Here is a 27,500-nt window from a genome sequence, read left to right as displayed (position 1 = left end):
TCTTAAAGAACTAAGTTTACATAATTTGCAATGCGAAAGTTCTAAGATTGCTACTTTTTTTTTTTCTTATTTTCTCATTTTAGTTAAGGAGGGATGTTGTTACCCGTTTGTATCTTATCTGATTTATTACATTGAACTCGTCAATCTTCAAAAATTTGTGCGGCTATGTGGTCTAGTGGTTTGACACTCGCTTTCGGATCGAAAAGTCCTGATTTCGAGCCTCGCGCTCGGAGCATAGTTGAGTCCTTGGAAAGGCTCTTTACTCACATTCCCTCATCGTACTCAGGTGTAAAATGAGTACCTGGTCGTTTACAGCGTTGTCTCTGTTAGAAATAAATTGTAACATCGCTTAACAGGCGCCATGTCCCGTCCAAAATGTAAAATGTTGCTGTTGGCCAGGGACCCTTTGTAAAAGCGCTTTGAGCACATTTAATGGATATTGCGATATATAAAAGTTCATTTTTAAATGCAAATTGTTATGTTTTAGAAACCGTACAGCTGCTATTTGTCTCTCTTTATTTTTTTTTAGCCAGAATAACTTTTCCGGTATTTTCAGATAGCGGCCCTTTATTTTTTCAAAATGTCTTTTGAGGTTTCAAATGTGAATTTTGGAACTATTTTGTGTTATCTGAAAATATCGACGTATGGAGTAAAAGTGTTATTACAAAAATGAGAAAAAAATTATTTAGCCCGAGTGTGCGACGGTGCAGTTACAACCTGATAATAATTAAGGGAGAAATCATATTATTATCAAAGAAATTTAATCTTGACGCTAAAGGGTCAAGAATCAAGTGTTGGGTTGGTATCTAGTTTTATAAGCTAACACGATATAGACAAAACTAAAATAACCTTCTCACTTCCTTAAGAAAATATAATCAATTCACACCTTTTACTTCTTCCCTGAATAAATGATATACGAATGTAATCCGGAAATAACCCTTATGGGTTGCGCTGGCAGCGCATAAATCATTTATCTTTAAGATCAGACGTAGCGATTTAAAATGTCATAAACTAAATTTGTGTTTGGATTATAAAAATGACATAAAATGTCAATTGAGATTAAATGATTAAATGACACATTGCTTGTTTTCTTCAAAACCTAACCTGGTTACGATCTTTAGGAAAATATATTGCCTTAGTCCGCTGCTAAATCTTGATATATTTGACGAATTCATTAAATTTTATTTCATGAATATCGTATTTTAAATTTAATGCCCCAATTTACAAGACGAGTGGAAATGAACTCGTCTGTTGCTTGTTAATCCTTAATATGTGATGCATCGGCTCAAACTAGTATTATAACAGAATAATTTAGACGCCAAACTATTGATTCTAAGAAACATTGCTATATTTTTTAGTACTTTTTGAAGACAATAGTCACAGCTTCTTTAATTGACAACGATTATAATTCTACTTTTTTAGGCATTCCGACAATAATATCATTTTTTTCTTTGCACCTGGGTCACCCCAACATATTACCGCTTTGAGACGACAAGTCACATATACGATTATTGTAAGCCTGACGGAATTTATATAAGTATTTCCTCAAATCCTTTGCGATGATTTTAAAGTTCCTTTTTACTGGTTTGAAATGGATGCCAGGACATTAAAAATGATAGAAGGGTTGTAAAGTGAAGAGTTAACATCGTTACACCGAAGGTGGTACACGAAGAATGTTGTGTTCATTACAATAAAATGTGCTTATAACTCAGAAATAAACCAACTCTTCCCCCCCCCCCCCCCAAAAGAAAAGTAGCACTTAAATCTTTTAAAAACTCAATTCTAAACTATATCTAGAATGTGGAGGGATAGATAGATTTAGCTAAGTAATTTGTGTAAGATTTGCAGCGATGATCAGAGTGCTTTTTGCATCTTATGGACTTGACATTGAACTCAAACCTGAACAAGAATATTATTAAATCTTTTGCAAACGTGTGTGTCGTTAACTATTAGAGCATAGAGATGATCTGATTTTAATAATAACAAAAAATACCCGTCAGAAACTCTTCTTCTCCGTGGGTTACATTGGCTTCCTGTTGAAAAAAGAGTTGCCTATAAGATTTGTACTGTTGTCTACAAATCCCTGAGCACGAACAGTCCCTCCTATATTAAAGACCTTCTAAACATATATGTCCACAATAGAAACTTGAGGTCAAGCAATGACCAATCAATCCTTGTCAAACCTAAGCCATTGCGTAAAATAGGTGAACAGTCTTTTCAATTTTCGGCCCCCCATTTTTGGAACTCTCTCCCGTCACACGTTAGATGCTCGGATTCGTTGACAACGTTCAAATCTCACTTTAAGTTTTATCTTTTTACGTCATAATGTTGCAATATTATTTTCATATTTTGTTGTTGTTAAATTGAATTCGTATCACGTTTCCTTCACACTTGTCTCACTGTAATATGTTTTGTTTTATATCACTGTAAAGCGCTTAGAGCCTGTGACAACGGGGTAAAGCGCTATATAAATGCCATTTATTATTATTATTATCTGATTTTAATGACAGTGTTCAAAATAATTCTAATTTTAAAATCAAAGTTTTGGAGTTTCTTCCCATATTTATTCTCCTTATCTATCCTCCATTCCTATAATTTCCTCTCCTCTTCTCCTCTTCTTCCAATTCCATTGTCTTCTTTCTGTATTCCCTGCTTACTCTTTTTATTCGTTTATATATCTTTAGGTGACAATTTGCAATAAAAATATTATACCTATCTACAGTTTCTATTCATTCGCATGTAAGATTTTAATAAACGTGATTGACTCTACATAAATAGTATCTTATCTGATCCATTAGGACAATGCATTGGGTTAAGTTCCCTTTTACTGGTTTGAAATGAATCCATGGATATAAGTAGACCATATTATGGAACCAGACGTTGATTTTTGAATTAGACTTCTAATTTTTTCACGGCTATGAAGGACTAAAGATACAGTCTTAAAATTTGAACGCTTTAAAATCTAAAGTTCACAGTATATTTATTTTTATTCAATCCTCGTTTCCCATAATATGACATTCAACCACCTTTTTTAGGGGGCATTCTCGTATCAACAATGATAGCCAAAGCTAGACAGAACCAGACGTTCATTCACTCCTCATTGTCAATGAAGAGGAAATGTTTTAAATTGCTCTAAGTGATGGGTGGACCAATCCAATAATTAACTGACTACCCTGCTGGAAGAGCAGACGACATTTAGAACTTCCGGCACTCCCCCTGCCTTCCTTTTGACGGGCAGAAGTCGGGCGTGTAATCGGGCGTGTTGAAAGCTTTGTCGGACTCGGTTACCCACGCGTTGGGCTTAGCCATGCGGGCGAATGGTGAACGGTTGGGTGACAAAACTACATGAAGAATCTCTCGACTGACACGGGGTCCGAGGTGCTGACCGAACTTATTGTTAAACAATTGAAAAATTGGAGGAAAAAAGCCATGGATTTTTTGAAGCATCCATTGAGTAGAGCATATTTATTTTACAACAGAAGGGAGAGAGAGAGAGAGAGAGAGAGAGAGAGAGAGAGAGAGAGAGAGAGAGAGAGAGAGAGAGGGACATTATCTTTCATAGTAGCTCATTCTAGAAAACAAAAATCAAAACACCAACAAATTTTGGTTGGACGTTAGCTACTTGGGATCCATTTCAAAGGTTATTGAACCCCCCCCCCCCCCCCCCCCCCCCCCCTAGGTTCCACAGAAGTAAAATTTGCCTGGATTTTTTGATTTACATCTGATTTTTAAAAAAACTCGACTAGAGTTATATAAAGAGTCAGGGGCAATGAAGAATTGCTACTGTCCATTTTCATATTGTAAATAAAAAAAAAACAAACAAACAAACAAACAAAAAACAAAAAACAGACAAACAAAACAAAAAAAAAAAGAAACGAATATTTTTTTCAAAAACCCGTCAATCAATAATTTTTCTTTTTTTTTAAATTGGGGATGCCTCAATCCAACACTTTACCATCATAAATGCATTATAAGTATAAGTGCTCATAATATTTGAAAAGCAAGTAAGATCTTTTACCTAGTGTTTGGTGGTGAGCAGGAAATATTACTAACATGCAATTTTAATTTCTCATTATTCTTTTTCTCCTTCTCTTACTCTTAGTCCTCTTCTTTTTTCTATTTCTTTCTCTTCCACCTCCTTCTCCTCCTCCTCCTCCTCCTCCTCCTCCTCCTCCTCCTCCTCCTCCTCCTCCTCTCCCCCTCCTCCACTTCCTCTTTTTTCTCCTTCTTTATATGCTGCTATGTGGTCTAGTGGTAAGACACTCGCTTTCGGATCGGAAGTTCCTGGGTTCGAGCCTCGCTCGGCGCATAGTTGAGTCCTTGAAAAAGGCTCTTTACTCACATTCTATCACCGTACTCAGGTGTAAAATGAGAACCTGGCCGTTAACAGAGTTGTCTGTCGGAAAAAAAAAATTGTAATATCGCCTAACTGGCGTCGTGTCTCGTTCTACATGCTACGTGTTGCTGTTTGTCAGGGACCCCCTGTAAAGCGCTTTGAGCACGTTTAGTGGATATTGCTCTATATAAAAGCTCAAGTTTTTGGGGGGTTTTGGGTTTGTTTTTATTTGTTCTCTTTCTTTCTTTCCATTTTTTATTCATTTCAAACAACTAATCACCACTCTCTCCACCGCCGCCATATTATCACACCTTCACAGAATGGACATAACGCCCACCTCGGGGTCACCCCGGGTCACACGACTAATTGACCTGGCTGGGGGTCCAATAGAGACCATGGGATCTCAATGAATCCAAATGGGGGTATCTATCATCACCCAAACGGTCGTACACTGTCAAAACAGATTTTCTCTCACATTGGCCATATTATAGAACTCTAACTTGAAATGATATATCTTTCAATTATCATCAGATCATCAACTTGTCAAACAGAAACGATACAAACAACTCCTAAACTGAGACTTTAATAAATAATGTCTTAGATTTGAAACGTTTCCACAAGTTGAGGATTAATCTAATCAATCTATATTTTAAGTTAAAGGTTTCTGAACAAAGTGCTCAAAGATTTGGTGGGGTTTCTTTTCAATATAGAAGAGTATAATTGTCCAAATACCATCAATGGAGATGCCAATAAGGTATCATCGTCTATACTGAATGATGTATTTTGAAGAAACACTTTTTTTAAAAGATGACTAGAGGAATCGTTATTCAATTATAGATAGATCGATTAAAATATCGATCATCTTCCTCCAAAACTATCAAACATGAGACTTCCTTGAGGATTTCCTCAAGTTTTTTGACAAGATGAGGTACATTTGAATTGATCGATATTTATCGAAGGATGATATTTCTGGCCAAAATTTTATAATGAGTGAGTGTTTTCAGAACATGACAGACAGTTTAGCCTAGTCGTACAAGTAGCATCAACGGGGAGTCAAGATCGTTTAAATAGGACCCTCTGGAGTCCATTCACGGCTTGGTATAATACGGAACTCGTCCGAGGACAGGGATGTCAGAAGGTCATATGGAACACATCGCCTTAAATCGGTGTTTTAGTTTGAAAAACCTTTCTTTTTAAAAAATCAATCTAATATGTGAAAAACACTTTTTTTGAAATTTTCAATCTAAAATGTGCAAAAAAGTTATTGATAGTATGCAGATGACATCACTCAGGTCTTGTTATTGTTTTTTGCCATCCGCGTTATGAGTATGCTCACTTAACTGTATTACCCGACTATAAACGTTCATGGATACACACTGTTTTGGTGTTGGTCCGTTATATCCGATGCAATGTTATGAGCTTCTTAGCAAGCGCATACTATCTATTGAGACATCAACATTTTGACATTGGAAAAAACTGACATATTGGGTCCATCCACGTCAATCTGGTTTTATTTCGGAATGGAATAATTGAAAAATAATGGAAAACGGAAGTAGTGACGTCACGCCTTCCTCTGTTCCGGTTCAATACTCATTAGAATTGTGTAACCAGTCCTGTGGAGGACTAACAGTAAAGAGGTTACATAATATTGGGGAATAAATATACCCAATGTTGAGACCAACATGAAAAAAGTAATGAAAAAAGCTAACATTTTAACAATTATTATAAGCGCATAATCGTTGAAATATTGTGAAGCCAAATGAGAATATATTATGTGACCCACCGTTTAAAAACAGTATTATGTCGGGATGAATGGAACCCAGAAAAAGTGAATTTAGAACTAAAATTGTTAGAAATTAGAACGTGCTTCATTATCCACCATAACGAGGAGAAATTAATCCACAAAGTTTCAAATTTGATGCAATGAATTCAATCTCTATCAACTGAGTCACACAATTGTAACTGGCCACCATTGTGGGGGGTTGGGGGGGTATGTTTTGAGTCAATCAAACGTCGCAATTAGCAAAATAATAAATAAATGAACAAACAAAATATATAAATAACATAACACAAAGCAAAGAGTCAGTCAATTTTTCGACATAAATGTGACCCACCGTATCAAAGCGGTATTATGTCGGGATCCACTCGGTAAGGGAAATTGAATTCATAGCCAAATATCCAACTTGGGTTAATTTCTGTACGTTATGGTGAGTATAAAGACTTTTTGCATTGAAAAAATTCTAAGCTCCAATTTCATCATTCTATCTCTAAATTCACTTTTTGGTCTGAATCATCCAACATAATACCGTTTTGAGACGGAGGGTCACAAATGGGCATGAGTGTGTAGGTCAAACAGAAATGTATTTACCTTCACCCGACGTACACCTATTATTATTTGCAAGTCTCATCACCGGACGCGATTATAATTAAGGGATAGGTTTAACATTCGTGACCCTTCGCCTCAAAACGGTATTAAGTTGGGTTGGTTAAGATGTTGAAAATTGAATTTATAGCCAGAAATATCAGACTTGTGTTGAGTTTATATGATTTATTGAGGGATACCACTTTTTAGGATTCTAGTGCCAACAGTTCATATTTTTGACCAGTTTAACATTAAATTCGGCTTTCAAGCATATTGTTCGTTCCGACATAATACCGTTTTGAGACGACGGGTGACATATTTGTAGTGGACTATTCTTTGCGTTGTAATATTTACATTACAGCAATGATACCATTTAATTTTGGAGAGCAACGGGATTGTATTCCAGCACTAAAATCGGGAATTTTAAGAGTAATGTCCTGAGCATTTTGTTCTATGGCTCAAAATGTTTGAAGTTCACAGAAAATGTCATCCAGAAACTTGGTTATTCTAAAACAAATGTTTACAACGAATTTTCAAGGTATTCTGCGAATACAATCTCAACGAGGACCTGAAGCTAGAGAAAAGTAGGAGTCTCTGGAGATAAAAGGTTTTCAATATAAAATATTTAAAATATAGTGGAAAACAAGTTTATGACGTCGCAAACTTCCTCTGCTCTCAGTTTCAAAACTCATTGGAGTGTGTAACCAGTTTTCCGGATGAACTAACAATGAAAATTTACATAATGATTCTTAAGGTGAACATAAATATTTATTAGTAGCAGGATTTCTTTGGCAACTTCTATTGCTTGCCGGTTGCACAAACCGAGATGGGTGGTATTTTTTGACGACACATTATATTCGTTCTTTTATATAGCTAGTCCATACTTTATACTTCAATACTTTTAACAAGGAAACAAAATTGTGAATAAAAAACTGGTTCAATCCAATGGAAGTGTAACCATTCTTTCGAAAGAATGAATACATACCTGAATACATATCAATCTCATCATCTAGAAATATTATGATGCCATTACTCTGAAACCAAAAGTCAGTTGCAAAAAAAATATATTATCCATTCCTCTGGAGTACTGGTTCACACTTTCAAGGAGATTGGAATCACATTGTTGGCACGACACCATTGTTCCCGATGAGGTTAAATTCAAAATGATAAGAATTAGAATTGACTTTTTTATAAAGGCTCAGAACCATAACTTTCTCTCCATTAATTCTAAATAAATAATATTATTTTAGGTTAAAATTCAGTTTCAATTTATTCCGACTTAACCCTCTCCTTACCAACTATCTATAGGGAAATTTCAATTCGTTACGATACAACAAACATTTTCTTATTCAAATTTCCTGTACATCACAAAATTTAGAGAAAATGAACAGTGTGTTGTAGATTACGTTTTGCTAAAGAAGAGATGAGAGATGGAGAGAGAGAGAGAGAGAGAGAGAGGAGAGAGAGAGGGGGGGGGGGGAGGAGAGAAGAGGAGAGAGAGGGAGAGAGGGAGAGAGAGAGAGAGAGAGAGAGAGAGAGAGAGAGAGAGAGAGCGACAAACTAAACATTATTCATCGGAAGAACTATACTGCTATTGTTTTTGAGTAATAAAATATATATATTTTTGTGTTAGTTGGTTATGAAGTTTTGGGGGGAAATCCTGAAAATGTCTGGTAATAATGCTGAAAACTTATAAAGCGCTATGACTCCGAGACACCAGACTCTAAGCGCTTGGTAAGGAGAGAGTTGAAAAAAAACTCTTTTGAGACGATTGGTAGCATATTTTTGGAACAGGAATAATTGAATAAGGTATGAGAGGCATGTCAATAAAAGACATTCCGTGACAGAAATAAAGTACCACACTTTACCGTCCTCTATCAGGTAAATCGGCCCGTACCATCTTGCTCTCAGCGCAATCTAACCATTTCATCTAAACGGGCATTTCACATAGCTCGGGTAGGGTTTCATTTTTTTTTCTCCATAATATACAGGCATATCTACATCCAAGCTAGACTACATGTTATAATATTATATATTATAAGATTGAATGAATGAAGTTTTCACGACACGGCGGGGAATTATAATATATAGAATGAGGGTTTTATTTTTATTTTTATTTTTTTTAAAATATAGACAGGAATTATTGTCGAGGATATCATTATGGTGGTGACTTTTCGTTTAGGTATTTATTTCAGTCAAAAGGAAATACAAATAGCACACGCATGCAGATCCACACAGACACACACATACACACATACACACAAACACACACACACACACACATATATATATATATATATATATATATATATATATATATATGTATATGGAGAGAGAGAGAGAGAGAGAGAGAGAGAAAGATGAGAGAGAGAGAGAGAGAGAGAGAGAGAAGAGAGAAGAGAGAGAGGAGAGAGAGAGAGAGAGAGAGAGAGAGAGAGAGAGAGAGAGAGAGGAGAGAGAGATAGAAATCAATGAAGGAAGGAAGAAAGGAAAGGAAAAGAGAGGGGGTGGGGGAAGAGGAAAAGAGAGAGAGAGAGAGAGAGAGAGAGAGAGAGAGAGAGAGAGAGAGAGAGAGGAGGGGGGGGGAGGTGGAGAGAGGGGGGGGGGGGGGAAGGGAGAGAATCGCTGACAAAAATAAGCCCGCCCACTTTTTCCAAAAAGCAGAGATATAGATAAAGAGACTGATCAAACACAATGCATAAAATAAAAAAATAGAAGTGCATAAATGAGACCAGTTTACGAGGGAGACAAAATTACAGTGAGCAAATGCGATCATAATATCATAAGGGAACAACAGAAAACAAACGACGTTTCGGCCTATGACCTTCTTCATATAATCACGAAATGTGTTAATATTTATTACATTGTCATAATAGTTAAAATGTTATCCGTAAAATGTGTGTGTGTGTGTGTGTGTGTGTGTTTGTGTGCGTGCGTGCAAGTGAATGAAAGAGAGCGAGAGAGAGAGAGAGAGAGAGAGAGGGAGAGAGAGAGAGAGAGAGAGAGAGAGAGAGAGAGAGAGAGAGCGACAAACTAAACATTATTCATAATAATATATTTTGACAATAAGACTTGAGACATGGGTGGAGCGCGTGTTTTACTAGGCCGCTTTGCAATCCTTATCCCCCCTACCCCGCCTTCTCCCCATATGTTATATAGAATCAGGTATCCATGCAGTACAAATCGCCTGCCATGCTACCTTTTTGTATTTTTGTACTACAAAAGTCGGTCATTGGTTATAGCTAATAAGTATTCAATAACACCCCAGCTAAATTGGGCAATACTGTGTTAAGTGTCTTACCCAAGGAAACGACACTAGGGCCGGAGTTTTGGGGTCAATTCCCTCATTCAGTGAACGTGGGACATCCGATGTATGAAGCTTCTGTTTCTTTCTCGAATTATGTTGTGGAAAGAGCGAGTTCTTAATAACCCTAAGACTATTGGAGCCGCATTTTATCGATCCCGGTTTCTATGATGTTAAACGGACAATAGCAATTGATTGCTTCCCTATGGAAAGGACGCTAGTCTATCGCAAAATACGTTTCGACAGATCTAACAGACGCATCTATCCAATCATTGCTGAGTGGTAGGGGGCTTCAAAACAAAATATCTCGGAGTCGATCTTATACCTTTTGAGTGTGAAGCCTGTGCTATTGGGACCTCCAATGTAGAAGAGGACCGTGGGTTTATGATAATGTCATAATTTGAAAGATAATAAAATTATTTCTTCTAATTTCAGCTACCAAAGAGGCCGCCTATCTCTACACAATAACATCAGCTGGCGTCACGTATGGGATAACACAGGCCTGCAGCTTTGGAAATCTGTCAAACTGTGGCTGTGATCAGGCCAAAAGAGACGGAAAAGTCAATCCTGGTGGATGGAAGTGGGGAGGATGTAGCGCTGACATCCGGTATGGCCTCAAACTCGCCAGAAAGTTCATGGATGCCAGAGAAATTGTCAGGAATGCAAGGTCTCTGATGAACCTTCACAATATACGAGCCGGTAGAAAGGTAAGCCTGAGTAAATCAAAGTGTAAATTGTAACTTGAGCTTTATATAGGGCAATATATCCACTAAATGTGCTCAAAGCGCTTTACAAGGGGTCCCTGGTCAACAGCAACATTTAACATGTAGGACGGGACATGACGCCTGTTAGGCGATATTACAATTTTTCGGACACAGACAATGCTGTTAACGGCCAGGTACTCATTTTACACCTGAGAACCGTGAGAGAATGTGAGTAAAGAGCCTTTTCCAAGGGCTCAACTATGCACCGAGCGCGAGGCTCGAACCCTGGACCTACCGATCCGAAAGCGAGTGTCATACCACAAGAGCACATTGCCGCACAAAGTGAATTCTAAGCTTCTAGACGATGTAAATATGGCAGAAAAGTCGTGACGTCACATCTATGTTTTCGGTTCCAAAATCATTGGAAGTGTGTATCCTTTCGGAAGACTAATAGTTAATAGGTTACATATAGATTCATAAGATGGCTTAACTATTTTAGTATTAGGGTGTATCGGCAGATAATTAGGATCACGGGACGTAATGCGCGGCTATGTGGTCTAGTGGTATGACACTCGCTTTCGGATCGGAAGGTCCTGGGTTCGAGCCTCGCTCGACGCATAGTTGAGTCCTTGGAAAAGACTCTTTACTCACATTCTCTCACCGTACTCAGGTGTAAAATGAGTACCTGGCCGTAAACAGCTTTGTCTTTGTCCGAAAAATTGTAATATCGCCTAACAGGCGTCATGTCTCGTCCTACATGTTAAATGTTGCTGTTGACCAGGGACCCCTTGTAAAGCGCTTTGAGTACGTTTAGTGGATATTGCCCTATATAAAAGCTCAATTGAAAAAAAAATGTTTTTAAAAAAGAGCAAGGATGAATGATCTTTCTTGACGACTAGCATATATTTAGACTAGAAAATATGATGCCATCACTTTGAAACCGGAAGTTCAATTACACAAGGCATGTATCCATTCCTCCGAAAGAATGGTTGACACTTCCAATGAGATTGGAACCAGTTTTTTTTTTTTTAATATCACACTTTTGTTTCTTATTGTAATAAGTATTGAAGTAAAAGTATGGACTAGCTATATAAAAAAGCGAAATACGAATTACAGTAGGATTTGTACTCAAAATCTCTCTTAAGGCAGCAGAATGAATAATAATCATAGCAGCACTACTTTCGAAAAGCTCATGCCATGTTAAGTATTTCTTTTTGAAGTTAATAGTAGGATTTTTATTCAATGAATTGGAATAAAATAAAAATAAATTGAGCTATTATAAAGCGCAATAGCCAATATACGTACTCAAAGCGCTTTTCATGGGGTCCCTGACCAACAGCAACACGTAATATGTAGAACGAGACATGACGCCTGTTAGGCGATGTTACTAATTTTTCCGACAGAGACAACGCTGTTGACGGTCAGGCACTCATTTGAACTTGAAAGAGATAGATAGATAGATAGATAGATAGATAGATAGATAGATAGATAGATAGATAGATAGATAGATAGATAGATAGATAGATAGATAGAAGAAGAAGATGAAGAAGAAGATAGAAGAAGAAGAAGAAGAAGAAGAAGAAGAAGAGAAGAAAGAAGAAGAAGATAAGAAGAAGAAGAAGAAGATAGAAGAAAGAAGAAGAGAAGAGAAGAAGAAGAAGAAGAAGAAGAAGAAAAGAAGAAGAGAGAAGAAGAAAAGAGAAGAAGAGAAGAAAGAAGAAGAAGAAGAAGAGAGAGAAAGAAAAGGAAAGGGAAAAAGAGAAGAAGAGAGAGAAGAAGAAGAAGAAGAAGAAAGGAAAGAATGAAGGAAGAGAAGGAAGAGAAGGAAGAGAGGAAGAGAAGAAGAAGAAGAAGAAGAAGAAGAAGCAAGAAGAAGAAAGAAGAAGAGAAAGAAGAAGAAGAAGAAGAAATGAAGAAGAAAGAAGAAAGAAGAAGGAAAGAAGAAGAGAGGAAAGAAGAAGAGCAAGAAAGAGAAGAGAGAGAAGAGCGAGGGAGGAGGAGAGAGAGAGAGGAAGAAGAGAGAGAAGAAGAGAGAGAAGAAGAGAGAAGAAGAAGAAGAAGAAGAAGAAGAAGAAGAAGAAGAAAGAAGAAGAAGAAGAAGAAGAAGAAGGAGTAGGAGGAGAGAGAGAGAGAGAGAGGAAAGAAGAAGAGAAGAAGAAGAAGAAGAGAAGAAGAAGAAGAAGAAGAAGAAAGAAGAATGAGAAGAAGGAGAGAAGAGAAGAGAGAGAAGAGAAGATAGATAGATAAAGAAGATAGATAGAGAGGAAGAAGAAGATAGAAGAGAAGAAGAAGAAGAAGAAGAAGAAGAGAAGAGAAGAAGAAGAAGAGAAGAAGCGAAGAAGAAGTAAAAGAAGACTGAGTGGAGGAAGACGAGAGGAGGACGAAAATTGAGCAGAAGGAAAGGAGAGAGTGAGAGAGGCTATAGGAGAATGCAATTGAAGACACTGGACAAATATCAGAACGGGAGAATGATTTGCAGCGAAAAAGGCAAGCAGTAGAAGGAGAGAAGAAGTAGAAGCAGCAAGGAAGAAAAGATAAGACGAAAGTGAATAGTAAATAATGACTACTCTCCCTTGAAATTCGAGTAACCGATTTACCCCCCTCTTCTTGACTCTTAAGAGAGTTGTTAAATGCAGGTTGTGTGTGTGTGTGTGTGTGTGTGTGTGTGTGTGTGTGTGTTTGTGTGTGGGTGTAAGGGGGGGGGGAGTTGGGATGGTAGACAAATTGAGAGATAGACAGATAGATGATAGTAAGATAGATCTAATATAGGTAGATGGATGGATTGATAGGCGAATGAATGAATAGATAAATAGGGAGATAAATAGATACATATAAAGATCGATTGATTGATTGATGGATAAATAGATAGACAAAGAGAGAAATTCGATTATCTAATAGAGCATTTGACAGAAGGAGAGAACAAATGAGAACAAATGACAGAGATAGATGGATATATATATATATATATATATATATATATATATATATATATATATATATATATAGAGAGAGAGAGAGAGAGAGAGAGAGAGAAATATAGAGAGATCGATAGATATATAGATGTATAGATAGATAGATGGATAGATGGATAGATAGATAGATAGATAGATAGATAGATAGATAGATAGATAGATAAATAGAAGAAGTTATGTATCCATTCTTTCGAAAGAGTGGTTTACACTTCCAATGAGATTGGAACTAGTTTTATATCACAATTTTGTTTCCTATTGTAAAAAGTATTGAAGTAAAAGTATGGACTAGCTATATAAAAGAACGAAATATGAATTACAGAAAGTTTTGTACTCAAAATCCCTCTTAAGGCAGCAGAATGAACAATAGTTATAGCAGCACTACTTCGAACAGATCGGATAAACAGAAACATTGATGGATGGATAGTTGGGTGGATGGATGGATGGATAGTTGGGTGGATGGATGGATGGATAGTTGGGTGGATGGATGGATGGATAGTTGGGTGGATGGATGGACGATAGTAGGTGGATGGATGAGGTGGATAGTTGGGTGGATGAGGATGGAAACGGGTGGATGGATGGATGGATAGTTGGGTGGAAATGGATGGAACGGAATAGATAAGAAATGATGGATGGAAATGGATTAGTTTTGTGGATAATATGGATGGATAGTTGTGGCATGGATTGTTGTGATAGTTGGTGGATGGATCGATGGATAATTGTGATTGGATGATTGGATAGTTGGGTGATGTGGATGGATAGTTGGGTGGATGGATGGATGGATAGTTGGGTGGATGGATGGATGGATAGTTGGGTGGATGGATGGATGGATAGTTGGGTGGATGGATGGACGGATAGTTGGGTGGATGGATGGATGGATAGTTGGGTGGATGGATGGATGGATAGTTTGGTGGATGGATGGATGGATAGTTGGGTGGATGGATGGATGGATAGTTGGGTGGATGGATGGACGGATAGTTGGGTGGATGGATGGATGGATAGTTGGGTGGATGGATGGATGGATAGTTGGGTGGATGGATGGATGGATAGTTGGGTGGATGGATGGATGGATAGTTGGGTGGATGGATGGATGGATAGTTGGGTGGATGGATGGACTGATAGAAAGGTAGATAATTGAGGGTGAATAAATTCGTTGGGTGAGAGAAAAAGGCATAGGAGACACCGGAGAACACACAAAAAAGCCACATGGTGTGATCAGAACAAGGCACCAACAATACCCATCTAAACCAGCCTTCAGGGCAATAAATCATTATATTTACATTACAATTTTCACGATAAAGAAAATTAATAAGGATTAGGGACAACCAGTGTGTAAGCCTTTCAGTTTTTGTGGCATTTTAATAACTTAAGACTGTCAAACTATTTTTCTTTTTTTTTTTTCAAACTATTTTTGTGACATTTTTTGTTCTCTCTTGTGTGTATGCCGTCCTACCAGACAGGCTTTTGTAATAAAATTATGAATTATTAATAATAATTGTGATAATCAACACCATCGCCGCTCTTCACAAAGGACCGTGAAAAAATCACAAAAGGCCATGCATCAGAATTATAACCGCAATTCCGAAGAGTTCACGGTCGGAGGATAAGCCACCCAACGCGTATCTGTAATACTTTTATAAGTGTCAAAGTTTGCACTCTACTCAATCGCGTGATGATCACGTCGAAGTTGTTTGAAACATTTAACCAAAGCAATCTTGAAAACGATTACGAAAATTTGACAGTTTGGAAAGACAGAGACGAGTCGTGGAATATAAGAATAAAATAAAGAAAACCAAAGTTAAAACCAACAAATAAAGCTCTTTTTTTAAAAAAAATATACGTGAAGATATGAAATACTCAATTGTATTTTTTATAACATTTATATCTGACGACGGCGGTTAGAGTATAAAATTGGAAATGTGTAATTATTCTGCAGTCGAAACACTTGACAACTTACGGTTGTTTTCATACATGATCTCAACCGTGCCTCTTCTTTTGTTTACGTGTCAACATTATAAAATATCCATATCTCTCGTACCCTGGGGTAAAAAATAATAACGCTTTAATGCTCCGCTTTTTATTTTCAATTCGGAGGCATTCTCAAGTATGTTATTGGTAGACTCTCAATTCAATGGAAAAACACACTTAACGACAACAATATGTTTAATCGTTTTACGATGGAGAACGATCTATAGAAAAATACAAATCTTATAAAAGGTTGAGGCGGAAGACACGAGAAATATTGCCCGGCGCACCTCCAGCCGTTTTTGTCTTCTTTGTTCGCCGTTTCTGGTGTCTATGGTGTGAAATGTAAAATGAATCGGTGAAAACGGACGAAGTTATTTGGTGCGGTGGTGTGAAATGGCTGCTATAAACACCGTCCCATTGTTATAATGAAAATATCATGTTTTTTCCCCCCATTATTTTTATTTACGCAGCCAAGAATTTACTCATCGAGTTTCTGTGATGTTATTGGATAGACCGTGTTGGAAATTCCGCAAAATTCCACATTTCCCCAGTGTAAACGCTTCTTTTTGTTTCAAATTTATGGTTGTTTATTATTCTTGTTCATTTTTTTAAAAAATGTTGACTAGTTATGCATTCCGAGATAATAAAAAAAGAAAATATTATTTCAGTAACAATAACTAGATCTACAGAGTTCATGTAGTAAATATAAAGTTCATTTTTCTAAACCCTTTAAAACTTATATAGATAGAATGCGCTTGGCCAAGGAGTTCACAACATTGCCATCCGGAAGTATAACGGACCAACACACAAACTCTGTGTAACCATGGACTTTTATAGTCTGGTTAATACAGTTTAGTGAGAACAACTCACAAACGCGGATGGCAAAAACAATAACAAAGGCCTGAGTGACGTCATACTATCTATATTGAGAAATAGGTATTGATCTTAGAAGCTAATATTATACCATACAGTCTCCTTCTACACGTTTCGTGTTGCTGCTGGTCAGGGACCCTTTCCTAAAGCGCTTGAGCACGTTTAGTGGATATTGCGCTATATAAAAGTTAAATTTTTAAACAACATCAACCATCATCAATCATATTGAGCGAACGATCATATCAATCAGACTATAAACAGAGTTTTGTGTGTTGGTATGTTTAATTTGGATGTCGGGAGTTGCGAGTATTTTACATAAACGCATAGCATCAATATTTCTTACGGCCAAACTAGATTATTTTTTGACCCCTCGAAAATGTTTGACCTCCTTTGCTACTGCCAATAATGAAAATATTATGTGCGGCTATGTGGTCTAATGGTATGACACTCACTTTCGGATCGGAAGGTCCTGGGTTCGAGCCTCGCTCGGCGCATCGTTGAGTCCTTGAAAAAGGCTCTTTACTCTCTTTCTCTCGCCGTATTGAGGTGTAAAATGAATACCTGGCCGTTAATAGCATTGTATCTGTCCGAAAAAAAAATTGTAATATCGCTTAACAGGCGTCATGTCCCGTCCTACATGTTAAATGTTGTTGTTGACCAGTGACCCATTGTAAAGCACTTTGAGCACGGTTAGTGGACATTTCGCGTTATAAAAGGTCAATTATTTTTTTTAACAGCCCAGGCCACCAGTCTCCATCTGTCAGTTTGTCTATAAAGCGAACCAATACTGAGACCAAGACCAGGTTTTATACCTACTGCTATGCAATGACAGAATACCTTTCTGTCACGCTGTCCACATACATTATACTTCATTGTAGATTGATATGTTTCCTTATTAGTGCTATTATTATTATTATTATTATTATTATTATTATTATTTTATTATTATTATTATTATTATTATTATTATTATTATTATTATTATAATTATTATATTTTATTATTATTATTATTATTATTATTATTATTATTATTATTATTATTATTATTATTATTATTATTATTATTATTATTATTATTATTATTATTATTATTATTATTATTATTATTATTATTATAATTACTAATATTATATAATTCATTTTTAAAGTATAATCTATATTTTATTGTCATTATTAAATGATTAATTCAAATATGCTATAAGATACACATTTTCTCCATTCTATGTTGTTGATTATATTTTCAAGATTATATATTTATAATTTTTTATTAAATATTATAAACTTCATTAATATGAATTATAATTAACTATTAATATGTACTATATTATTATTATTATTATTATTATTATTATTATTATTATTATTATTATTATTATTTCTTTTTATTATTATTATTATTATTATTATTATTATTATTATTATTATTATTATTATTATTATTATTATTATTATTTCTTTTATTATTATTATTATTATTATTATTATTTCTTTTATTATTATTATTATTATTATTATTATTATTATTATTATTATTATTATTATTTTTTTATTATTTCTTTTATTATTATTATTATTAATATTATTATTATTATTATTATTATTATTATTATTATTATCATCATCATTACTAATATTATGATAAATATCCATTTTTTTTTAAAGGTCAATATCCCTATTTCTGTTTATTGTCGTATTTAAAAGACGGAGATAATTCTAAACTGGCAAAGCAACGACAAACATTGGGTGTCTCCCATTCCTGAGGTTAAAAAAAAAAAAAAAAGATTGATATGTTTCCAAGCATTCCGAAAAAATCATAAACATGGGTTTTTTTAAAATTAAAACAATACATAAAATGAATAAATAAATAGGAATGAATATTTTAAAAACGCATGTCCGCTAAGTTCCATTGCTCAGCTCGCTTCAAAATGCTTTATTTATCAACCCCCCCCCCCCCCCCCCACCCCCTACCCCACCAGGCTATATGGAACCGTATTTCATTCAATACAGTGTCGGTCGCTTGTTATGCGTTCTTTTCTTATTTTTTTTTTAACTAACACTCTTACAGTGCCCATCACTGCCAATAGCCAGGTACTCATTCACACCTTCGGCGAGTGGGGCAAAGTTTGTTAATTTTTCCATATCCAAGGACAGAACATGGGGGCCAGAATTTTTTATGATCACTGTCACCCATCCATTCCTACCACGCTTAATGTCGCTTGACTTTTGTGACAAGATCCCTGAGCCACCATACGAAGAGTATAAAAATATTTGATTGCTATAAGTCTCAAGTTTAAGACTTTTTAACACGTTGCAGTCACCTCAATCTATGGATAAATGGGTTTCAAATGTTCTGTATGTTATGTAAAATGATTTAGATGTCCTAGAAAGATCATTGAGATCAAACATTTATCTTCTTTAGTGCGAAGATTTGGTCTTATGGTATGACACTCGCTTTCGGATCGGAAGTTCCTGGCTTCGAGCCTCGCTCGGCGCATAGTTGAGTCCTTGGAAAAGACTCTTTACTCACATTCTCTCACCATACGCAGGTGTAAAATGAGTACTCCTCGTGCTCGTCCAAATTGTAATATCGCCTAACAGGCGAAATGTCACGTCATACATGTTAAGTGTTGCTGTTGGCCAGGGACCCCTGTAAAGCGCTTTGAGCACGTTTAGTGGATATTGCGCTATATAAAAGCTCAATTATTATATTATTATTCTTTTCTTATATATATAATATATTATATACTTTTTTTTATCGTCTCGTATCCTACCTGCGTGGACAGCGTGGCTCAGCGGTACGGTCTTTGCTTCGTAGCCGAAATGTACCGAGTTCGATCCACCCGCCACTGCGCTGTGTGGCCTTGAGCAAGCCATCACGCCCTAGCTCAATTTGCGGCGCTGCATTGCGGCTGATCCGTGGGTTATTCCATCCAGTCTTCCCTTGGAATAGACCCTAAAGACAAATTAATTTCCCCTATGGAATGAATAAAGGGAATTTTATTTATCGTGTAAGTGCTGATATGTTCTAAATTCCTTTAAAAAGCTCTGTGTAACGTTTATGCTTAGATACAATTTATCAATTATATAAACAGTATTCTATGTTACTTAGTAATATAGAGTATTGATAAGTATCTAATACAAAAAAAAAAAATAAGTTTCATAGTCAATATTCAATAGTCAATATCATATGCTATTACTATTACGCCTATGCATTTATGAGTAATATGCACAGTATTTCTGACAATAAAGAAATGTTTGAATTGAATTGAATTCGATTCGGCAGTCTGATGTCATGTCCGCCCAGAAACCAGCACCTTGGTTCTACACACACACAAAAATCGGTACATATTAATCTTCATGCCGGCTAGAACATTTCCACATGTCATGTGATCAGAATTTATAAAAGTCAAAACATGATCAGATTTATAATATGTTTCTCCTCTGGATACACTTATATATGCTCGTGGGAGAAGTATTTCATAAGGGCGTCCGCTATTGTTCCGATAGTTTAGAACCAGTTACTAAGTTACAATGCGTCATTACGAAGGAAATGAAATGACTGTTGAAGGCTATAGGGAATGAGATTAGCGGAAGAGTAGCGTCCCTTGATTGGACGTCACCCATAGTCTGTGACGTCACCGGCGGAAAAGTTATTAGAGAGAGAACGTCATGCTGGTTGTGCGCATGCGTCTCTCGTCCTCGCACCCATAGCCTGTGACGTCACCGACTGAAAAGTTATTAGAGAGAGAACGTCATGTTGGTTGTGCGCATGCGTCTCTCGTCCTCGCGAGGACGAGAGACGCATGCGGACAACCAGCATGACGTTCTCTCTCTAATAACTTTTCCGCCTGTGACGTCACAGACTATGGGTGACGTCCAATCAAGGGACGCTACTCTTCCGCTTATCTCATTCCCTATTGAAATGACCAAAATGGGAAGACTGTGATTTGTCAGTGTAGAGTGGGGGGGGGGGGGGGGGGGGGGGGGGGGGGGGGGGTGGGGGATACCATTATGTTGTGGTCTGCCATCATAATTCAATCAGACCACCCATCTCTCTCGACCGACCCCTTTGATCTGATGTGTACATTATGCTTCGTTTGTTTCCCTGTCAACCAAAATAATAAGATTCTGATCGAAGTTAATCATTCGATATTATTATTATTATGGACGAATGATAATAATATTGTTGTTGCTAAAAATAATAACGATGATAAAGATGATGATGGTGATAATAATAATAATAATAATAATAATAATAATAATAATAATAATAATAATAATAATAATAACAACAACAACAACAACAATAATAATAAATAATAATAATATAATAATAATAATAATAATAATAATAATAATAAATAATAATAATAATAATAATAATATAATTATCATCATCATTCCTCATCATTATCATCATCATCATCAATAATACATACTACTATACTACTACTATACTACTACTACATACTACTTATACTAAATACTACTACTACTACTCCTACTACATACTGACTACGACTAATTATTCTAACATACTACTTATACATACTACTACTTACTACTACACTGACTACTGCTAACTACTACTACTACTACTACTAACTACCCACTGACTACTAACTGTACTAATAACACTACTACTACTACTACTACTTACTACCATACTACTACTTAGCTACTCTACTACTACTACTGACTACTACTACTACTACTATCTCTACTACTCTACTACTACTACTATCTACTATACTACTACTAACTACTACTACATACTACTACTATATAATCAATAATAATATAATAATAATAATAATAATATAATAATAATAATAATAATAATAATAATAATAATAATAATAATAATAATAATAATAATAATAATAATAATAATAATAATAATAATAATAATAATAATAATAATAATGATATATGATGATAATAGATATAATATATAATAATAATATAATAAAATAATAATAATAATAATAATAATAATAATAATAATAATAATAATAATAATAATAATAATAATAATAATAATAATAATAATAATAATAATAATAATATAATGGAAAAGACGATGACGATAATTTTTTAAAATCTGAAGAATATTCCTAAAACTGACAATGATGTAGTGATTGGTGAAGAATGTTTTGACTGGGAAATAAATGAACATATTAGGTAAATGTCTATTTATGTATCGCAATTTTGTCCTGTAGGTCAATTGCCAAAATATCCTTATTCACTAATAGAAGGAACGAAGATGACGTCACCAGCTCTTTGTAATTTTGTTATTTAGACATCCTGTCGGTGATTAGTTCTCAGTAAATTTTATCAGACTATAAATGTTTACACAGTTACACACTGTTTTGTGTATTGATTGTTAATTCGATGGCCGATGTTGTGAGTATTTTACCTAAACGTATAGCATCAATAGAACGGATTTGGTTAGGTCCCGCCTTCAGTCGAATAGTGATCAGTACCTTGAAAACGACGATGCACATGTTATATACTTTTATTTTCTCAACCTACCAACTTAGATCTTTACCCATTTACCTATCTACTTATTTATTTACAAAACTAATCTACTTACTTGCTTACCTATTCCCTACTTATATATCAACTATACTTGGCGATACTCCAAGCACTTCCTCTAGTGTTCTTCTTCTCTGAACTCCAGTTCTTCTTCGTCTTCTTCTTGTGGAAACCTCCAATATTGTCGAGGATCACTCCACAGTTTGTAGGGTTTTACATTTTAAACTTGCTAAAACTCTGCACATAATACTAATTAAAAAAAAAAAAACTAAAAAAAAACACATAGATTAAAAAGTCACGCTGTGAACTCTAGCAATCGTGTGAAGGCATGTTGGCAACCGTTTTCAGCCACTTCAGCTGGGAGGCTATTCCATAGTCGGGCAGTGGAAGGGAAAAACGAATACATGTGGGCGTCTGTTTTTGATGTTGGGATGGTTACTCTTGCTGTGTGTCCCCTCGTATTTCTTGTTGTACTTCTTTCTTGGACCATGCCCAAACGAGGCAACTTTAGATTCTTGATCAACGATAAGAAAATATTTCTTGCTTCCCAAATCTTTTTGACTGTATTAGCAATAAATCCAGAATTTCTGACTGCTTCTATTTAATAATCTAAATCATTATTTTTCTATTCTCACAATCAGGCTGTCAAAGACAATATGATCACAGACTGCAAGTGCCACGGCGTGTCCGGATCTTGTACAATGAAGACGTGTTGGACAACGCTGCCCTCCTTCCGAAAAATCGGAGATTCCTTGAAAAAACGCTACAAACGTGCAAAATTCGTCGTGCCCTACCTGGGTGGGAGGTCTCAGAGACCTATTTCTCTCATTCTCAGACGTTCCAAAAGAGCACACCGGAAGCCTCGACGAAGCCATCTTGTCTACTTGAAAAGATCACCAAACTACTGTGATTTCGATGAAAGAACTGGGTCATTGGGTACTGTAGGTCGTGCTTGTAATAGAACTTCAAAGGGTGGCGACGGGTGTGGGCTTATGTGTTGTGGCAGGGGTTACAACACACACCAATACACGCGAGTGTGGCAATGTTCCTGCAAATTTCATTGGTGCTGTTATGTGGAGTGTTTGAGGTGCAGTGAGCGAACAGAACAATACACTTGCAAATGAGGATTAAGAAAACCTGCTGTGAAAATAATCAAATGACCACCACATAGTTCACATCTGAATTAAATTTCCTTCAACGCCGTAAGCGTAAACACATGCTTTTGAACTGTTGTTTGACGAAGCCTACTCTCTTGGTTATTCGTTGCTTCTTCCACAGAACATCAAAGAATTTATTTCATTACAGGGAGGACGTTTGGGTATAACACCAATATGGCAACCTTCAAAACGTTATGGCCCTGGTCTATATCATTTGATCTTTATCGGTTTGCGCCAACCATTGACACAATGCATACAATCGCCTAAACGCCTCCAAATAAAGGAAAGATAACAGTATATTTTCGAGTCAGAATAAAATAAGATAAAATGGAAACACAGGTCGTTCATTTAACCCTCTCCTTACCACTCATAGGATAATCGTCACATTCGTTACGATACATCCAACAGTTTTTCCTATTCTGATTTCATTTTGTTATACTTATAGCCGTAAAAACTTAACACTATGTTGCTGAGCTCATTTTCTGAACAAAATATAGAATATACTCGTTGCTAATCTGTTTGAAAAATCTATTTTTGCGCTGGGTTAGTATGAAGTTTTGGGGTAAAATTCTGTAAATAGCTGGTAAGGAGAGAGTTAAACACTGAAATAAGCTTTGACATTTGAAGTACCTGTATTTTTTTTAAATTGTGAAATGTTATATTTGGATCCTAGAAATAATTATATAATGAATGAGTCAATCATATCATGTCTTCAAAGAATTTGTTTACGGCAACGTCTGTATCTAAAGTTACATAACTATATTAATATTTATACAGGGTAAAAATAGACCGAAGTGTTGTGGTTGTAGCTCACGCTACCTCCTATAGAATGAGCTTGTGATATTTTAATAGTTCCACACTGTAGGAAAACGACTTTGGAAAAAAAAAGAGAATATTACACACAAAAAAAGTTGATCAATGTGTGCGCATTTTCTCCGTATAGAATATTGTTGTCATATTATTATTCAGATTTTACTATCTAAATCCGTTGCGATTTTCAGCTTTAAAGGTCCTTCCTTGTTTGAGATTCTTTCACGTTGTTATCTTATACGAAATGGAGCGATGAATTGTGGAATAGAAAACATTCCACTGTGGGGTAATTTTGTCGTTTGTTTTATCAAGTTTGTGTTATAAATAATAACGTGAACACTACCACATCATCTCATTCATCTGTGGTGTTTCAATCATCCTGTTTTGTTGATAAAGGGGAAACCCGAAACGTTCATTTGATCTGTTTTTGTAATTAAATTGAAGCTTACATTCAACTTCACGTTATTATTTATTTCTTCGAGCTTCGAGCAACAACATTTACACTATCAAGTTTGTGTTATGTATTTCAGCACGTATAAAACTGTGGAGTTGTAGTGTTAACCCTCTCCTTACCAGCCATTTTCAGAATTTTCTCCAAAACTTCACACACACCCAACACAAAAACAGACATTTCTTACTCAAACAGAAAAGCAACAAGTACATTCTATACATAATATTGTTCGACAATATGGGCTCTATTACAGAATGTCAAGTTTTTTTAGCTATAGCAAAAAGAAATGAAATCTGGATGAGAAAAGTGACGGTTGCATCGTAACAAATGTGACGATTTTCCAATAGGTGGTAAGGAGAGGGTTAAACTGAATGGATATTATGTCAAAATAATCTCACATGACGAAATAGAGACTACATACTACTTAGTTGTTTTTTTAAATAAACTACTGCTTGATTATTCAGAACGGCATCTGGAAGCTTTGCTTTTAACTTCACTTTGTACCAATCTCAATGGGAGACCATGTCATATACAAAGGTCAGACATCTTTAAAATTTCAAAAAAACAAATCGTCGTAATCCAAGAATTACCTCGATAACGCACTATGAGCAAGGGTAAATTAATCACAAGTTCACACCATTTGATGGGCAAGTTTTCAACAAAATGAATTCATTTACCTTTTTTAATGCGTGTGAAGTGATTTCTATATCAAGAAAATATGTTTGACCAAGGATTATTCGAGTGAGGAACTGTTTCCAAATCTGGATTCTTGACAATGGACAACTGACTAAAGCGTTTTTAATTCCCTTGAGTTTTGGGGAAAACATACAATAAACACATGACTAGTGTACAGTTATAATAGTCCATATCATGTATATTTTCATGTACGTTATTGATTTATTTATTTTGTCGCTCCACACACCCTAAATCCAATATGTAATTTATCTCTAGTAATTTTCAGAGTTTGTTTCCATCTATATATTATTATCATATACTCTACTATATATCAAAACACAATCAAAATCCTTTTCCTTGTTTTGACCTGTCTCTTAATCACTTACATATCATTCATAAATGCGACCCATCGTATCAAAACGGTATTATGTCGGTGAACCAGTTGTTAAAAACCCAAAATTAATGCTAAATTGGTCAACAATATGAATTATTGGGTATTGGTTTCAGGAAAAATATCATATTTATTCTCCTCAATAAAACACATAAACTCAACCCAAGTCTGATATTTCTGGCTATAAATTCAATTTTCAGCATCTTAATCATCCCGACATAATACCGTTTCGAGACGAAGGGTCACAAATGTACCCCACCACCACAGATTGGTATTATATGGGATGATTTGTGTGCTGAAAAAGTAATGCATAGTCAAAAATGTGACACTTGGATTAAGTCAAAATATGACAATTGACCTAAGTTTATATATAATTGCATAGTCAAAATGTGACACTTGGATTAAGTCAAAATATGACAATTGACCTAAGTTTATATATAATTGCATAGTCAAAAATGTGACACTTGGATTAAGTCAAAATATGACAATTGACCTAAGTTTATATATAATTGCATAGTCAAAAATGTGACACTTGAATTAAGTCAAAATATGACAATTGACCCAAGTTTATACATAATTGCATAGTCAAAAATATGACACTTGGTATAAGGTATTAATTCATAGTCAAAAAATTATAAGTTTATATTAATGCATAGACAGTAAAAGGACATTTCATGTTAAGATTATATAATTCCTTGGAAACAACAAACGTAGTTTCATTAAGACCCGGAAAATCAACGTTCACATTTTTGATAATTTTTTTGATTTTAAATTAATTATTTTCGGCATCTAGACCATCCTGACATAACACCAGCTTGAGACGGTGGGTGACAATTGTCATTTCTTTCGTCCATCTATTGATTGTGTTATTTAACCAGATAACTTCCTTACTCTGGACAGACACGTATTTAAAATTTGGCCAGAAAACTCGTCCTTCAAATATCGATCAATATCTGTCCCAGGTTTGAGAATTTTTGCCAATATGTGAGGGTCAATTAAAATCTATCGATATTCGAAGGACGAGTTTTCTGGTAAAAATTTTTAAGTACGTGTCTAGCTTTCAAGAATACGACAGTAAACTGGTTAAATGGAGGATTTTTGCGGATCTGAAGCCCAATACAAGTGATGATGGTTGCGAACATTGTTATAGAAATCTCGAAGAAAGTAACTTTTTTTTTTGCCGAACTAACTTGAGAGGAATGGAGAAGACTATAATTGAAGTATATGCTGGTGAAAGTCATGGGCGTTGAATAAATCTATTCCATGGGCATATTATATATATATAATAATATATATATATATATATATATATATTATATATATATATATATATTATATATATATATATATATATATGCGAAAATTAGTATTTCCGGCGACTAAGTGTTAATGGCGGGGCTAAATTATAATATTATGTGAGACCGAGAGAGCTTCAGAGAATATCAAGTTAAGAGGTTAAGGAGCAGGCACCGGTTTAAGATAAAGATCCGAACAAGTGTGTAAGATAGGTGCTTTGTCTAGAACCTTTCATACACACTTGGTCAGAACTTGAGCTTCAGAGAATTGGTTATCAAAAATAAAAATTTGTAAATAATTGATGATTTTTAAATTAAAAAAAAAAGAAAGAGAAACTGCAGTCCAACATGTTGATGGTTTAAAGACAATAATGTTTATTGTTACAAAATTATTATGAATTATACATAGCTGATTTCATTTTTTTCTAGGGTACTTATTTGCATATTGAAGAATCTAAATATTGCTTTTTGGTAGTTGTACATAGGAATATCACTGACAAATCAAACTCGTTTGTGATATTAGAGAATGCCTCTTTCCCAACCTGTATTTATCTGTAATTACTAGTGGAGAGGAGTCCGCAATATTTACAGAGAAATATAGGCTATTTTACGAACAAGCACTCTTCAAATATGATTACTATACACCTGTATTGTGAATATTAGCA

At 35.3% G+C, this 27,500-nt stretch overlaps 1 protein-coding gene across 1 annotated transcript in view; it reads left to right on the top strand.

Moving 5' to 3' along the window:
- The window catches only part of LOC144974445 (protein Wnt-7b-like), a 33,917-nt gene extending 9,439 nt beyond the window's left edge, over positions 1 to 24,478 (top strand). The window contains exons 2-3 of the mRNA XM_078917322.1: positions 10,438 to 10,709; positions 22,698 to 24,478. Of these exons, the coding sequence (XP_078773448.1) occupies positions 10,438 to 10,709; positions 22,698 to 23,180 (755 nt within the window). The 3' untranslated portion in view covers positions 23,181 to 24,478. The remainder of the gene's footprint in view (positions 1 to 10,437; positions 10,710 to 22,697) is intronic.
- Positions 24,479 to 27,500: the final 3,022 nt, after the last annotated feature.

The sequence above is a fragment of the Berghia stephanieae genome, chromosome 6 (genome assembly GCF_034508935.2).
Source record: "Berghia stephanieae isolate SIO BIC M18660-M18661 chromosome 6, UCSD_Bste_1.3, whole genome shotgun sequence".
NCBI classification, from domain to species: domain Eukaryota; kingdom Metazoa; phylum Mollusca; class Gastropoda; order Nudibranchia; family Aeolidiidae; genus Berghia; species Berghia stephanieae.
Note: the sequence above shows the minus strand (reverse complement) of the source record. Positions and strands in the feature narration are given on the sequence as shown.